This window comes from Pan troglodytes, chromosome 13, assembly GCF_028858775.2.
Source record: "Pan troglodytes isolate AG18354 chromosome 13, NHGRI_mPanTro3-v2.0_pri, whole genome shotgun sequence".
Lineage (NCBI taxonomy): Eukaryota > Metazoa > Chordata > Mammalia > Primates > Hominidae > Pan > Pan troglodytes.
The window spans coordinates 108,252,465-108,270,159 of NC_072411.2; the positions used below are offsets into that span (position 1 = coordinate 108,252,465).

Genomic DNA, 17,695 nt, shown 5'->3' on the forward strand with positions numbered 1-17,695 from the left:
AGCCCCTTTGTTTTGGCCAATTTCTCCCATTTGGAACAGCTGTATTTACCCAATGGCTGTACCCCCATTGTATCTAGGAAGTAACTAACTTGCTTTTGATTTTACAGGCTCATAGGCAGAAGAGACTTGCCTTGTCTCAGATGAGACTTTGGACTGTGGACTTTTGAGTTAATGCTGAAACTTTTGAGTTAATGCTGAAATGAGTTGAGACTTTGGAGGACTGTTGGGAAGGCATGATTACAATGTGAAGGTATTACAATGTGAAGATATGCTATTTGGGATGTGCCAGGGCAGAATGATATGGTTTGACTCTGTGTCCCCACCCAAATCTCATCTTGTAGCTCCCATAATTCCCACGTGTTGTGGGAGGGACCTGGTGGGAGACGACTGAATTATGGGGCAGGTCTTTCCTGTTGTCTTTCCTGTTGTTCTTGTAATAGTGAATGGGTCTCATGTGATCTGATGGTTTTATAAATGGGAGTCGCCCTACACAAACTCTATTTTTGCCTGCCTCCATCCATGAAAGATATGACTTACTCCTCCTTGCCTTCCACCATGATTTTGAGGCCTCCCCAGCCACATAGAACTGTGAGTCCAATTAAACCTCTTTCTTTTGTAAACTGCCCAGTCTCAGGTATGTCTTTCCCAGAAGCATGAAAACGGACTAATACACCAGTGAATCACACACATTGAGACTGAGGTCCAAAAAGGCTGAATCCTTAGCCCCTAGTTATATACCAAGCTGGTGGCAAAGCCAGGATCACAGGTTCCAACTATTAAGTCCTGGTCTAATACCCATTCCCTCACCCTGAGAATCCCTGAAAACTATAACATGTTTATAGAGGGCAGGAAGTATCTCACTTTCTAGTACATAAGGTACCTAGGAAAGTATCTTGCAGTAACTGCTTGATGGATGAAAACAATAAAAATGAACTTCCTTTAAATGATTATATAATTTAGATATTCCTCAAATTCAAATCTGTCTCTCCTCCAAATTATTCTGAATTAATTAGGATTTATGATAACTAGCATTAACTAAAGCAATAATTACGTTCAATAGATTTCTAGAAAGGCTGGGCCTTCGATTGAAGTTTCATCAACTATTCATGACATTTGTAGAATTGTATATAAGAAAGCAAAAACTTAGAGACATAGGAACAAAGAGAGTATTTAGAAATTCTGCTATGTATAAGATACATATCTTAAGTTAATAAAATGTATCTTAAGGGAATAAAAATCCTGTCTCAAAACTTGTTTCAGTGATTTATATACATACATAGTTTGTGCTAAGTTATAAAATACTTCCTACAGTGGATAGCTACAAAAAGTTTGAAAGCCTCTGTTGCAGAACTTACCATTTTTTTGGCATGTTCTTCACACAGAGGTGTCTGATGTGTAATGTCAAAAACTGGCACAGAGCACTGCTGTCCATCTGCAAACTTGGCTGTGCAACTTGAGAAGAGCTGCTGAGAGTGGTTCAAGAGGATATCTGGGTTTTTTTAAGTTAGGAGTAAAATACACTGAAACTCTAATTTTTCAATTTCTATATAAAATTTGCTTGTTCCCTTACATTTCATAAGTACAAACTTTATTATCCATAATATAAATATTACCCATATCAGTACTAGCTCAACTACTGATATGGGAAAATAATAGAATTTATCAGATGACAACTCTGAAGGACTCTATTTTGCTAATGAGACCCTGGCACCAGTCTCCTTAATGACCATTCTGAACCAAATTGTGTTATTTGGAAAAGCAGGGCCATTTCCTTCTTAACATGTGAACTCCACTTAAAGTTCCACTTCATGTTTTTTTTGTTTTGTTTTTTGTTTTGAGATGAAGTCACTCTGTTGCCCAGGCTGGAGTGCAATGGCACGATCTCAGCTCATTGCCACCTCGGCCTCCCGGGTTCAAGCAAGTGATTCTCCTGTCTCAGCCTCCCGAGTAGCTGGGATTACAGGCATGTGTCACCACATCCAGATAATTTATTGTATTTTTAGTAGAGACAGGGTTTCACCATATTGGCCAGGCTGGTCTCGAACTCCTGACCTCAAGTGATCCAGCCGCCTCAGCCTCCCAAAGCGTTGAGATTATAGGCATAAGCCACTGCACCTGGCCAATGGTTTTCTTTTTTTAAACAGCTCTTAAAAGGAAAATTTTCTGCCTATGATACTTACCAAGAATAAAAATTTAAAGATATAGTTATTAAAAACTCATCTTTCCAAATTTGAATATTTTGCTTCACACTTCCAGCAACAAACTCAAACTCACAACTCATGAAAAATTACTTTTAAATCAAAACTTCACTATTGGCCAGGCACAGTGGCTCACACCTATACTCCCAGCACTGTGGGAGGCTAAGGTGGGTTGATTTATTGAGCCTCAGAAGTTCAGGATCAGCCTGGGAAACAAAAAAGTACAAAAATTAGTCGGGCATGGTGGTGCATGCCTGTAGTCCCAGGTACTCAGGAGGCTGTGATGCAAAGATCACCTGAGCCCAGGGAGGTCGAGGCTGCAGTGAGCTGTGATCGTGCCACTGCACTTCAGCCTGGGTGACAGAGTGAGATCCTGCCTCTAAACAAACAAACATGAGCTTTACATCATCAATATTTTTAAGCACTCATACTTTTAGCTACTACATTTCCTTAACACTTACCTTATATCTATTAAGTGCCTTTGTGTTTTTCCTTTATGGTTTTTAGGTAAAACTATAAAGCCTTTATTACATAGAAAGTGCTGCTGAACAAGCTGTTCCAAGAACAGAAAGGAGGGCAACAATTAAATAGATGGTAAAGATAAGTAATTGCTGCTATTTTTACATGCTACCTGATTTTAAATACTCAATAAAAGTCACAGCAATAAGATTTCATCACCAACCTAAAGCTCTTTAACATAGGTTTTCTTCAAGTATACTTTAAAAGAGATCTTCTTTCCTAGGCAGTGATGTTTGTTACCTTTCATTCATTTCAAATCAGCACTGTACTCATTAAAAAGAGTAAACTAATCTTACAGGAAAAAGTTCTGTAAAACTGTGTAACTGTCTTAGAAGACTAAAAACAGATTTTAAATAATGTGATTTGATTTTTTCCATTAATGAGTGTTATAGCTCCTTCTTACAAGCTACTAGGAACCACCTGAGGGACCAGAATTCTATTAACAAAATATAATTAAGTGACAGACACTGGAGGAACCTGCTATTTGCTATCAATTTTGCTTATTTTTTGTGATTTTTGAGTAAAACAAGAAAAATTATTCAGAGGACATCATGAAAATTATGTTCGATAAAATTATTTTAAACATTAAACAGTTATGGTTTCAAAAGTCATTCACTTGAATTAAAAATGAAATATACAGCCCCAAATTAGGTAGTACTTTTTCAATGCACATTCCATTTAGTTGAAAGGATACGTTGGAAACAATGTCTGGTGAATGGAAGGGCTTTGTTAGCGCACTGTTCACCCTTCACGGTTCCACTGCATGCTGCTGGTTCCACCTCCCTCAGCTTGGTCCGGCTTATGCTAAGGAAAGAAAAACACAGAATTAATTTTTTTTTAATGCTTTAAGAATCCAGGGTAATTTTTCAACATGATGTCACAACTCTGTAACACTCTCATTATAATATATATAACATCTACAGTCACTAAATAAAATGCAAATGTGATTTAAAGAAAGACGGTATTACAATTACCAATTGTGTTATTTCCCTAATCTTCTGACATTCAAAGCTGATAATTACATCACAATATGTTTCAAGTATGTCTGTTTTTTTTTTTTTAAGTGATGTTTTATTTCCCTTTTCTTCACAAAGAGACAGTAGAGAAAAGTGATGAAGAACATGAGAGAAGAATCAGATGGACCTGGTTTTGAATCTCAGCTCTCCCTCTTACTAGCTGTGTGACTATGGGCATGTTGCTCAGCCTCATTTAAGCCCCAGTTTTCTCACCTGTAAAGTAGAGACAATAAGGTACCTTGAGCTGGCAGGGTTGTTGGGAGCATAAAAGGATTAAGCACATCTAAACCACTTATATACAGTATATAGTATTACACAGTAAACAGTCAGTGGTTGTTAGTCATGACTATGATTATCGCCACCATTAGGAATTGATTGCCTCATGCTACTAAACCCATAAATCTGCAAAAAAATCTTCATCTCATACATGGGGAAGAGGATACTGATATGCAGAAATGGCTGAGTGGCTTTTATCCTCCAAAGTCAACTCACTTTAGATCTATTTTTTAAACTTTCTATTATATGTGCAATCCATGTTTCATTATTTAAATTTTATCTCCACTTTGTACACTTAATGTTTAAATATTTTAACTCATTTAAAATCTTATGAATAAGCAGTGCATTCACATGGATCCATAAAAAAATTAAAGAATGCTAGGCAGTGAAGAATCGACTTCTTGCCCTTGCCCCCTAATTTGCCAGCCCCGACTCCCTCTATAATACGTATTCATTTTATTAGTTTGCAGATCCTTCCAGTTTCTTTACACAAACATATAAAAACACAAATAAATAACATTTAAATTCTTAGAAGTGGGCCAGGTGCAGTGGTTCATGACTGTAATCCCAGCACTTTGGGAGGCAGAGGAGGGCTCCCAAAATCAAAAAGGATCGCTTGAGCCCAGGAGTTTGTGACCAGTCTGGGCAACATAGGGAGATCCCCATCTCTATTAAAAAAAAGAAAAAGAAAAAGAAAAAAGACAATTCTTACAAGTACAAAACCTATCCCATCTACGTGACTCTATAAAGCATCACAAACCATTAGGCCTTTACAAGTCTGAGTATGAGGAAAAAAATCTACTTAACGTACTGAGTTCAAGTCAGATATCACAAACAAAAAACCTTTTGAGTTGTTTGTTTCTAGTATCTTTCTCAGGGTTTCAATGGAATTATTGACACTAATTAGGTAAGGCCACACAGAATCTAAATTACATATGAATTTACACAAAATATAAATACTTCTACCATAGTTATTAATTTCATATAAACTGTAAACCCTGTTTATATGTCCATGGTGTTGCCTTAAAACCTGCCTTAACTAAGATGTCTACAAGATTTGTCACGATTATAAGAATAGGGAAGTGGATCATCACAGAACTAAACAGTTTATTCCTAATAGTTTATCCATTGTTTCTTTAAAAAGTTGTTTACATTAAATTTAGCCCTATAAAAGGAATATATAATTTCAAATAAATAAACCTTTACTATTCTGGCAGCTAAGCTCAAATTCTCTTGGTCTAGATTTAAATAGAAAGGTCTCCATATTAAAGGGATACTTCTCTTTTTTTATTTTGAGACGGAGTATTGCTTGTTGCCCAGGCTGGAGTGCAATGGTGCGATCTCAACTCACTGCAACCCTTACCGCCCGGGTTCAGGTGATTCCCCTGCCTCAGCCTCCCAAGTAGCTGGGATTACAGGCACCTGCCACCATGCCTTGTTAATTTTTTATATTTTTAGTAGAGACGCGGTTTCACCATGTTGGCTGGGCTGGTCTTGAACTCCTGACCTCAGGTGATCCACCTGCCTCAGCCTCCCAAAGTGCTGGGATTACTGGCATGAGCCACCACACCCTGCCTGAATGGATAATTTTCATTAAACACTCTAATAAACCGCTCAGCTATCTTCAAAGACTAGTGTACAATACATTCCCTGATTTTCTTTATTCTAAACTTACAAAATAACTATTGGTTTCATTTTTTTAAATTGCCTTGTTTCAATAACCCCATGGACAAATTAAGGTAAAAATGGCCAGACACAGTGGCTCACCCAGTAATCCCAGCACTTTGGGAGGCTGAGGCAGGCGGATCACAAGGTCAGGAGTTCAAGACCAGCCTGGCCAACACAGTGAAACCTCATCTCTACTAAAAATACAAAAAAAATTAGCTGGGCATGGTGGCGGCACCTGTAATCCCAGCTACTCGGAAGGCTGAGGTAGGAGAATCACTTGAACCCAGGAGGTGGAGGTTGCAGTGAGCCGAGATCACACCATTGCACTCCAGCCTGGGCAACAGAGCAGAACTCTGTCTCAAAAAAATAAAAATAAAAATAAATTAATGTGAAAATGCTTGATGTAATGTTAGATATATTTTATTATCCAAATAAGCCCAACAAACAAAGGGAATTACCAAAACTTTTTCATGTTTTTCATATTTAAAAAATCTACTACAGGATTCCCTTTGACATGCCCTATTGCATCCCCCATAAATAATGATGTTTCCATACAAACATTAGTCACTGTATGATTGTGGGCTGCAAGATACTTAATTTGGGTTCACATATTTGAAGCTCTTTCAATGGCTTATTCCACTTACTCATCAATAAATACGACAAAGTTATTTGATAGGAAAGACTAACATTATTTAGCTTGTATACAAACTATATTTTATTTTATTGAGAAGGAGTCTCCCTCTGTCACCCAGGCTGGAGTGCAATGGTGCAATCTCAGCTCACTGCAAGTTCTGCCTCCCGGGTTCAAGCAATTCTCCCACAGCAGCCTCCCAAGTAGCTGAGACTACAGGCACATGCCACCACACCCAGCCACCATGCCTGGCCAACGAACTGTATTTTAAAGGATCCAGGCCGGGCGCAGTGGCTCATGTTTGTAATCCCAGCACTTTGGGAGGCCAAGGCAGGCAGAGTACCTGAGGTCAGGAGTTCGAGACCAGCTTGGCCAACATGGTGAAATCCTGTCTCTACAAAAAATACAAAACAATTAGCCAGACGTGGTAAAGGGTGCCTGTAATCCCAGCTACTTGGGAGGTTGAGGCAGGAGAACCACTTGAATCCGGGAGGCAGAGCTTGCAGGGAGCCAAGACAGCGCCATTGCACTCCAGCCTGGGCAACAAGAGTGACACTCCATCTCAAAAAACTAAAAAATTAATAAAGGGTCCACATTAGAAGGTAGCCATTAAACTTTTAATTTCTAAAATATGTAATGTCAAACTTTTATGTATCTTTTTTTGAAACTAGGACTTTAATACCAAAAATATCAAATAGAGGGCAGCATGCAACTAAAAGTTGACTTTTGTGAACCTAGAATATAATGTAATATAAAAAGCTGCCGGCCGGGTGCAGTGGCTCATGCCTGTAATCCTACCACTTTGGGAGGCCGGGGGAGGCAGATCACGAGGTCAGGAGTTCATGACCAGCCTAGCCAACATAGTGAAACCCCGTCTCCACTAAAAATACAAAAAATTAGCCGGGCATAGTGGCGCGTGCCTGTAGTCCCAGCTACTTGGGAGGCTGAGGGAGAAGAACTGCTTGAACCCAGGAGGTGGAGGTTGTGGTGAGCCAAGACTGTGTCACCACACTCCAGCCTGGGCAACAGAGTGAGACTCATCTTAAAAAAAAAAAAAAAAAAAAAAAGTTGCCAATCACCAAAGAATGATTATGATACATTGTTACATGATTATCAGCGATGCACTGGGCCATAAACGTTTCACTAATCATGGGTGACACAACTGAATATCATCAAATCAATCTGAAAACTATAACAGGGTCCATCTTGCTGTTTGTTTGTTGTGGCAGTTATCATTAATGTTTTTTAAATATCACTGATGTCAGTTAGGAAGATGTTCTGAAAACAACCAGTTAAGAATCGTAGATATATACAGTTTTCCACACAAATACCAAATTTTCCCAAACTCATTGTATAGTCTTTTACATCTTTGACAAGATCAGAATAATATATTGGACTCAGCATATACATTTACATACAAATTGGTTCATGCTGGACAATTCTACTAAAAGTATACACTTGAAAGCATTATATCATATAAATGTTAGTTATCATTATTTTATAACCTGTGTCAAACTGAGTAAATTCCTTCAACAAATAGAGAACAGACCTTCATTTACTCAATTCTGTTCACTCGTTCATCAATACTGGAGATTTAGGAACAAACTTTTTCCTGTTCTCATGGAAATTACTGTCTAGCATGAGAGACAGACTTAATATAGGTATAAAATTGTACAGTGAAACAGAGTACAGAGCACAGTAGGCATACACAGTAGAGGGAACCTAACATAGTCCAGGGAATCAGGGAATGTATCTCTAAGAACATAAGTCTCTGAGTAAGCTGAGACCTGAAGGATGTTCTAGAACAGATACTAGATCCAGAGGACTGAGAGGTCTAGGAGTCAGGCAAGGTGATTTGGGTGTAAGGGAAGAGTAGGCTGCAGCCATTACATATGGTATATTAGATACTTCAAACAACTCTAACCTGTTCTACTTCTAGAAAACTCTTAAGGGCACAGTGCATCCATGTGAGATATGCAACTGAAAATTAGGTCACTTTATTACAACAAATGAAAAGCAAAATACACAACACTAAAATAAAATATCAAAAAACAGGTATATAAGTAATATGACCAACAGCTACAAAATAAAGACTATATTTTAACACTTTGTTTTATTTATTTATCTTTTTTTTGTTTGAGACGGAGTCTCACTCTGTCGCCTAGTCTGGAATGCAGTGGCACAATCTCGGCTCACTGCAACCTCTGCCTCCTGGGTTCAAGCAATTCTCCTGCCTCAGTCTCCTGAGTAGCTGGGACTACAGGTGCCCACCACCACACCCAGCTAATTTTTGTGTTTTTAGTAGAGACAAGGCTTCACTATGTTGGCCAGGCTGGTCTCGAACTCCTGACCTCATGATCCGCCCACCTCGGCCTCCCAAATCATGCTGGGATTACAGGCATGAGCCATCGCACCCGGCCGACACTTTGTTTTAAAACCGTTTTTTTCCCTCAAGTGTCTTATGATCATTACATAAAAATGAGACTGTACAAACTAAGAATTTTTTCATTTTATCAATAATCCCACCACCTAGAGATATTCTGGTACATAAATTCCTAAATTTTTTCTCTATATATATACTAAAAGTTGTCATATGAAAATATAATAACTGGCCACGCATGGTAGCTCACACCTGTAATCCCAGCACTTTGGGAGGCCAAGGTGGGTGGATCACCTGAGGTCAGGAATTCCAGACCAGGCTGGCCAACATGGCAAAACTCCATTTCTACTAAAAATACAAAAATTAGCCGGGCTTGGTGGCGGGCGCCTGTAGTCCAAGCTACTCAGGAGGCTGAGGCAGGAGAATTGCTTGAACCCGGGAGGCAGAGGTTGTAGTGAGCCGAGATCGCACCATTGCACTCCAGCCTACACAAGAAGAGTGAAACTCCATCTCAAAAAAAAAAAAAAAAATATATATATATATATAAAATAACTAAAAAGTGTGAAATAGGCTGGTCCATATGCAGTGGTTTTACAAGTAATTTATCACAACCAGTTAGTTACAGATTTCTTTGCTCCTTCTCCACTCCCACTGCTTCACTTGACTAGCCTTAAAGGAAGAGAAATTTTTTAAATGTGTGAAATAATAAATAATAAACTCAATAAAGAAGCTGGCCTTCTATCAGGAGGCTGAGGCTGTAGTGACCCGTGATTACGCCACTGAATTCCAGCCTGGGCGACAGACTGAGACCTTGTCTGAACGACAACAAAAAGAATCAGAATTTGAACTCTATTTCCTTAAAGTAAGATAATGTTTTGAAATTTTTTTTTTTGGAAGGCAGTCCCACTCTGTCGCCCAGGCTGGAGCACAATGGTGTGATCTCTGCTCACTGCAACCTCCTACTCCCAGGCTAAAGCCATCCTCCCACCTCAACGTTCCTAGTAGCTAGGACTACAGGTGCACGCCACCACACCTGGCTAATTTTTGTATTTTTTAGTAGAGATGGGGTCTCATCACGTTGTCCAGGCTAATCTCGAATTTGTGACCTCAAGTGATCTACCCACCTCAGCCTACCAAAGTGCTGGGATTACAGGTGTGAGCCACTGCACCCAGCCATGTTTTGAAATTTTAAAATTCAATTTAGTGCTTTAAATGTGTATTTCAGTTAAAAGTAATAACCAGGCAGGGGCAGTGGCTCATGCCTGTGATCCCAGGACTTTGGGAGGCCGAGATGGGCAGATCACCTGAGGTCAGGAGTTCAAGACCAGCCTGGCCAACATGGTGAAACCCCATCTTTACTAAAAATACAAAAATTGGCTTGGCATGATGGCAGGCGCCTGTAATCCCAGCTACCTGGGAGGCTGAGACAGAAGAATTGCTTGAACCAGGGAGGCGGAGGTTGCCATGAGCCAAGATCGTGCCACTTCACTCCAGCCTGGGTGACAGGGCAAGGCTCCGTCTCAAAAAAAAATTAAAAAAAAGAAAAATAGCCATAATTAAAATATATATAAAAAACAAAATTGTGTTAAATATGTATTTATATATACACAACAGATATTATATATATTATATATAACAGATATTTTATATTTATATATATAACAGAATTCCATAATCAGTTTAGAAAATATAACTTTGTATTTTTTAAAAATTTTATAGGTATAAACAAAGGTTTAACTGTACTAAGGTTTTCACCATTACCACCAAAATGGTAATATGCCAAATTTCTAAAATATCAGATAACTCTACATTTCTGATATACAGATTTTCACGAATGGAATATTATGTAAACATTATAAATCCTGTTTTCAAAAGAATCTTGAAGAACATAGGGAAATGGCTATGGTATACTTTTGAGGGAAAACTAGAAAACTCAAATTATTGTCATGAGAATGTCATTAATTAATAATTAAGAATTAATCTCATGAGAAAGTGGTCATAATTCAGTGATAAAAGGAAAAGAGCATTTATGGAAATAAATGAAAATAATACAGATAACATGATTTCAATTTTGCTTTTTAATATAAACACATGGCTCACTGGAAAATTTACGCACGCACACACGCGCGCACACACACAGAGAGAGAAAGACTAGAAGGAAACAGAATCAAAATGTTAACAGTGCTCATTCTCTCTCTCATGAATGGCAACAGGAAGATTTTTCCCTTCTCATTTGTGTATTTTTTAAATTTTCCACAATAAACAAGTATCTGCATTATAAACAGAAGGAATTTTTTTCTTAAAAAAAATTCAATGTAATAAAATACTTGCACAAATAATCTGTGAGGTAATGTAAATATTAATAGAAAACACACTGAAAAGGCCAGCTACAGTGGCTAACACCTCTAATCCCAACACTTTGGGAGGTAAAGGTGGGAGGATCGCTTCAGGCCAGGAGTTTGAGACCAGCTTGGGCAATACAGCGAGACCCTCACCTCTACAAAAAAAATTTTTTTTAATTAGCTGGGTATGGTTTCACATGCCTATGGTCCCAGCTACTCAGGAGGCTGAGGTGGGAGGGTCATTTGAGCCCAGGAGTTTGAGGCTGCAGTGATCTATGATCACACCACTGCACTCCAGCCTGGGCGACAGAGCAAGACCCTGTCTCTAAAAACAAAAAAACGAAAACCAACACTGAAAAGAAACTAAAATAACACAAGTAAATAAACATAAAATACTACTTTTGTAGTTAAAAATCTATAAATGTTACTTTTAAATAACATGAAATTTCTAAGCATTCTATTTTTTTTAAAGCCAGGTAACATTCTCAAATCTTCAATGAATAAATTCTAATCAAACTTCAGCAAAATTTTAGTAATGGTTTAATTTTACTGTTAGCTCATGGCAGTATTATTTTGCCACCTGTAGCACTTTAACAAAGCAAGAAAACCAAAACATAATGCTTAAACGTTTGGAACTTAGTGGTCATCTCCCACTGTGCCTCAACTATCCTCTCACAAAATAAAGAAAGCAAACTGAGATGAGTCCCTTAAGAATAGGTTGCTGTGGCTCTAACCTGGTTCGACTGCATGCAGCTCTCCGCAGTTCTTGTATTAACTGACCAGTGCATTCTGGTTCTTTACTGGCCGCCTGCAGCAAAGCTTTCCTAAACGTATGCCGGCATTTCTTTTGACGAGATTCTGCCCGCTCCAGGCGGCAGAGGTGCTTATATTTCTGCTGAAAGTAAGTGCAAAGTTGGGTCACCCTGGAGCTCCTACTCTCCGCATCATCATCATCTGACCTGGAAAGTGCAGGGAGAGAAAGGAAAAACTGATTACACATTAGGCTCATTTTAGACAGGGTAAATGAGAATTAGGAAGTGTAGCTGAATGCACAGGTTTAAAACTTTTGTGGCATGTGAGCACATACTTCACACAATTAGAGTAAGAGAATTCCAATAGAGCTGAACTAAGTACAGTATTTCAACAGTAAGGACAGAGTTAATCCAGTGTTTTCAGAAACAGCCTTCTTAGCATGGCATCAGTAGACACTTAATATACCAGTGTCTTCTAAATTTTAAGTGACTAGAGACCCTTGAGGAAAAAAATTCATTTCTTTACCTTTACTTACTAAAAAGTCTGAGTAAATGACATGACAGTTATGAGGAAACACATAGCATAATTTCATAAAAGATAGGTCATACCAGAAATAGGGCAGCGAATTCTAACAGTTTATTATCTAAGAGCTGCCCTTTTAACCATTCTGGTTTTTAACCACCTTTTTCTTGCTAACCACCTAAAGAAATTTGGTTGTAGGGATCGCATTAATTCTATCATGTATTTTTGTTTTGTTTTTTGTTTTTTTTTTTTGGAGACAGAGTCTCACTCTGTCGCCCAGGCTGGAGTGCAGTGATGCGATCTCGGCTCACTGCAAGCTCCGTCTCCTGGGTTCACGCCATTCTCCTGCCTCAGCCTCATGAGTAGCTGGGACTACAGGTGTCTGCCACCACGCCTGGCTAATTTTTTTGTATTTTTAATAGAGACGGGGTTTCACCATGTTAGCTAGGATGGTCTCGATCTCCTGACCTTGTCATCCACCTGTCTCGGCCTCCCAAAGTGCTGGGATTACAGGCATGAGCCACCGAGCCCGGCCTTCTACCATGTATTTTTTTAACTATGGAAGTATCCTAAACAGCATTTGATAAGTCAGGGATTACATAAAGGATTTTCCATCACATGCTAATAATGTGATTAATTGGTGTCCTGGCTGAAATGCGATGTGGAAGTGATGCTGAAGGAGCATCTAAGCTCAACAAGAAAGAGTGCCTTTTTAGCAATGGCTACCACCAGCAAGGTTTAAAAGGCCACTTTTTTATGGAACAAATGTGATCTTACTTTTTACCGTTAGGAATAATGCACACTGGACTTGAAAACTGACCTGTTATTTTAGCTTCTTTCTCTGCTATCATAAGTAAATACCACACATGTGACACCATGGACTATATATTCTCTTACTAATCTTCTACTATTCATTGCTGGGTTTCTCTTAAGTGATATTATTCTTCTTTCCTTCAGCATAGTCTATAACAGGCTACTCTATAAACTTCTACTTAGTACCTCTCCTAAGAAGCACATTCTCGTCAGTATACTTTTTACTACAGATCTACAAATTGAAGGACTTTACTTCAATCTTTTCGTTTATTCAACATTCAACATTCACTGTGTATCTATTATGCTCAGCACTACAGAAGAGAGACCAACATTTCAAAGAGTTTGCAATGCAATTTGGACAAGATAAACACTTCCCAAAAAGTTAAAACAATTCAAAAAAGAATAAAAACAGTAACAAAAACAGTGGGGCAAAAAGGCCAATGATTCAAATATCTGACCACAAATCAGAAAAATCTGTGAGCACTTAAAAGTTTCAGACTCCTACGAACTACCCCAAATCTACTGAACCAGAATCTCCATGGTATAGGGCCCAGGATTCTTCATTTTGAATTTTTCACTGACCTCTGACAGCAGGTCTACACTTGGGAGTTCTCGTAGAGCTAGCAAGTGTGATAAATATCTTTCACACAAGACAGAAAACAGTAAAGTACCACAACAGAGGTCAGGGTAAGGTGTTACTGAAGTTCACTGGAAAGACAGCTGGAAGGCCTGGGTACGATGGCTCACATCTGTAATCCCTGCAATTTTGGGAGGCCAAGGTGGGCAGATCACCTGAGGTCAAGAGTTTGACCAACAACGCAAAACCCTGTCTCTACTAAAAATACAAAAAGTACTCAGGTGTAGTGGTGTATTCCTGTAATCCCAGTCACTCAGGAGACTGAGGCAGGAGAATCATTTGAACCTGGGAGGTGGAGGTTGCAGGAAACTGAGACCACAGCAGTGCACTCCATCCTGGGTGACAGAGCAAGACTTTGTCTCCAAAAAAAAAAAAAAAAAGACTGCTGGAAGTAAAGAAAGGCTTTGCAGAGGAGGTGACAGCAGAAATGAACCCTGAAGAAAGAGGACCTCACACAAATACAACACGTAAGCCAAGACACACAAGACACAGAGATAGACAGGATGGTGAACAGCAAGAATGTAAGTAGCTTGGTGTGGCTAAGGTAAGGGGTCTGTAAGGGAATAATGATAGGTAAGGTTAGCTTTCTAGACTTAAATGTCAAATTAAAGAGTTTAACCTTTATTCCACAGGTAAAGCAGAAGACTTGTAATTTTTTAAATTTTGCACTCCTAACTGCTAAGCTTTGTAACTGTTAAGAAAATACAGTAACAGAGGTGTGCCATGACAATGATTACAGTCAGCAGCAGATATAAAATAAACAGAAAAAGAGAGAGAAGAAGGCAGTTAAAAAATTACTGTAAATCTCCAGCAAAGAGATAACAAGGATCCATGCTAGGATGGAAGGCGCAGGACTGGAGAGCATGAGGCAATCTGCATGTATAAAAACAAGCTTTGTCAGCTGGCAAGGACCAGAGAAGGGACAATAAGCAGGCAGCAGTTTCCACCAACAAAGAATGGGAAGGACAGTAACATCATGTATAAAACAAGGAACTAAAAATACAAAAAAAAATAGCTTGGTATGGTGGTGCATCCCTGTAGTCCCAGCTACTTGGGAGGCTGAGGCAGGAGAATCACTTGAACCCAGGAGGCAGAGGTTGCAGTGAGCCAAGATCACGCCAGTGCACTCCAGCCTGGGTGACAGAGCAAGACTCCATCTCGAAAAAAAAAAGAAAAAAAAAAGACATAAGGGCCATTATCATAAGTGAACTAACTCACTTTGGTGACTCAATATGAAGGATTAGAAAGTCAAGGACTCAATGACTTAGAATATGCATAACTAGGAAAATAGAAGTCTCATTCATAGAAAAAGGAAATGGAGAGGAAAGGCAGATCTTAAAGGGAAGGTAAAGCTTGGGTCGATAATCAGTTGCCAAAACTGTTATTTTTAAAAGATGCACCTGCGCCCCTGCCACCGCTATCACCACCTCAGTGTCCCCTGGCTCCAGTCCCACTCTTAGGACAGCACCGCCACTGCTGCATGGCCCTGCCTGCCTCCTGTGCTGCGCAGCACTTGCGGGTGCCCCAGATGGCACTTTACCCCTAGGACTGGCTTAAAATAGTGGAGTGATCATCATGGCCGATGAGAGACAGGACTGGATTGCAGCTCCAACTCGGACAGACAGAGCAGAGTGCAGAGGCTTGCATAGTGAATTTTATCTCCAGAACAACTGCAAGAACAAACGAGGAATCCCGAGAGGACCTACAGACCCTCCGAAGGAAGTGGACTGCTCCTGCAGGATCCGGAGACACTCCAAATACCGTGAGTGCCCAAACTGCGGAAGTAGGAAAGGGCGATTCTCCGTTTCGAACACACACCGCTGCTGGGGAAGCTGAAGGTCTAGTTTGCAGGAGAAGTTTCTGACCTTACCTGGAGCTGAGTCAATTTAGAGAGCTGAGCAAAATAACAGGGGTAGAGAAAGCAGCAGGAAACGCTCTGGGAGCTCACTGGGTCCCCAAGCAGGTCATTCCTGCCTGGCATCACAGAGATCTTTCGGGAGGGCAGCCAGAGGCATGGGGAAAATGCCACAGGGAGAAGGAAATCTCCAGCTGAACTTTGTAACAATTTGAACCTGGCGAGAAGCCTCCTGGCCAGAATGTGGGGAAGGCCACAAATCGTCTGTGCAGACTCCACAGGTGGGGAAAGAACCAAAGCCCCTCTCTTTTGCAGCTGGGAGGCAGGTAGCCTGGGACAAGTTCTCAAGCCCTGCTCACCCACTGCCTGGAAACAGACTGGGGCTATTAGGTGGGGCATGGTGGGAGTGAAACCAGCCCCTCAGATTGTGTGGGAGCTGGGTGAAGCCTATGATTGCCGGATTTCCCCCACTTCTCTGACAACCTGTGTGATTCAGCAGAGGCAGCCATAATCCTCCTAAATACACAACTCCATTGATCTGGAAGCCTTTGCCTAGACACATTGTCATTAGGTTATCCAAAGTTAAGACGAAGGAAAGAATCTTAAGAGCTGTGAGACAGAAGCACCAGATAACCTATAAAGAAAACCTATGAGATTAACAGCAGATTTCTCAAGAGAAACCCTACAAGCTAGAAGGGATTGGGGCCCTATCTTCAGCCTCCTTAAACAAAACAATTATCAGCCAAGAATTTTGTATCAAGCAAAACTAAGCATCATATATGAAGGAAAGATACAGTCGTTTTTCAGACAAACAAATGCTGAGAGAATTCACCATGACCAAACCACCACTACAAGAACTGCTAAAAGGAGCTCTAAATCTTGAAACAAATCCTGGAAACACATCAAAACAGAATCTTTTTAAAGCATAAATTATACAGGACCTATAAAACAAAAATACAAGTTAGAAAGCGAAACAAAAAACAAAAGTACACAGGCAACAAAGAGCACAATGAAAGCAACGGTACCTCATATTTCAATACTAACATTGAATGTAAATGACCTAAATGCTCCACTTAAAAGATACAGAACCACAGAATGGATAAGAACCCACCAACCAACTATCTGCTGCCTTCAGGAGACTCACCTAACATATAAGGACTCACATAAAGGCACAGAAAAAGGCATTCCATGCAAATGGACACCAAAAGCAAGTAGGGGTAGCTATTCTTATATCAGACAAAACAAACTTTAAAGTAACAGCAGTTAAAACAGACAAAGAGGGATATTATATAATAGTAAAAGGCCTTGTCCAGCAACCACAGAATAAACACTCTATTCAACAGTGCATGGAACTTTCTCCAAGATAGACCATATGCTAGACCACAAAACGAGCCTCAATAAATTTAGGAAAATTGAAATTATATCAAGTATCTCTCAGACTACAGTGGAATAAAACTGGGAATCAACTCCAAAACAAACCTTCAAAACCATCCAAATACATGGAAATTAAATAACCTGCCCCTGAAAGAGCTTTGGGTCAAAAACACAATCAAGATGGAAAATTAAAAATTCTTCAGATTGAATGACAATAATGACACAACCTATGAAAACCTCTTGGATACAGCAAAGGCAGTGCTAAGAGGAAAGTTCATAGCCCTAAACGCCTACATCAAAAAGACTGAAAAAGCACAAACTGACATTCTAAGGTCACACCTCAAGGAAGTAGAGAAACAAGAACAAACTAAACCCAAACCCAGCAGAAGAAAGGAAATAACCAATATCAGAGTAGAACTAAATGAAATTGAAACAAACAAACAAAAAAATACAAAAGATAAATGAAACAAAAAGCTGGTTCTTTGAAAAGACAAATACAATTGATAGGCCATTAGCAAGATTAACCAAGAAAAGAAGAGAGAAAATCCAAATAACCTCAATAAGAAACAAAACAGGAGATGTTACAACTGATACTACTGAAATACAAAAGATCATTCAAGGCTACTATGAACACCTTTATGTACATAAACTGGAAAACCTAGAAGAGATGGATAAATGGATAAATTCCTGGAAAAATATAACCCTCCTAGC

At 39.5% G+C, this 17,695-nt stretch overlaps 1 protein-coding gene across 8 annotated transcripts in view; it reads right to left on the minus strand.

Moving 5' to 3' along the window:
- The window catches only part of INO80D (INO80 complex subunit D), a 101,290-nt gene that overhangs the window by 22,628 nt on the left and 60,967 nt on the right, over positions 1 to 17,695 (minus strand). For all 8 annotated transcript variants that reach the window (XM_516046.7, XM_054680136.2, XM_063790661.1 and 5 more), the window contains 3 exons: positions 11,765 to 11,989; positions 3,412 to 3,521; positions 1,356 to 1,489 (listed from right to left, as the gene is read on the minus strand). In XM_516046.7, the coding sequence (XP_516046.3) occupies positions 1,356 to 1,489; positions 3,412 to 3,521; positions 11,765 to 11,989 (469 nt within the window). The remainder of the gene's footprint in view (positions 1 to 1,355; positions 1,490 to 3,411; positions 3,522 to 11,764; positions 11,990 to 17,695) is intronic.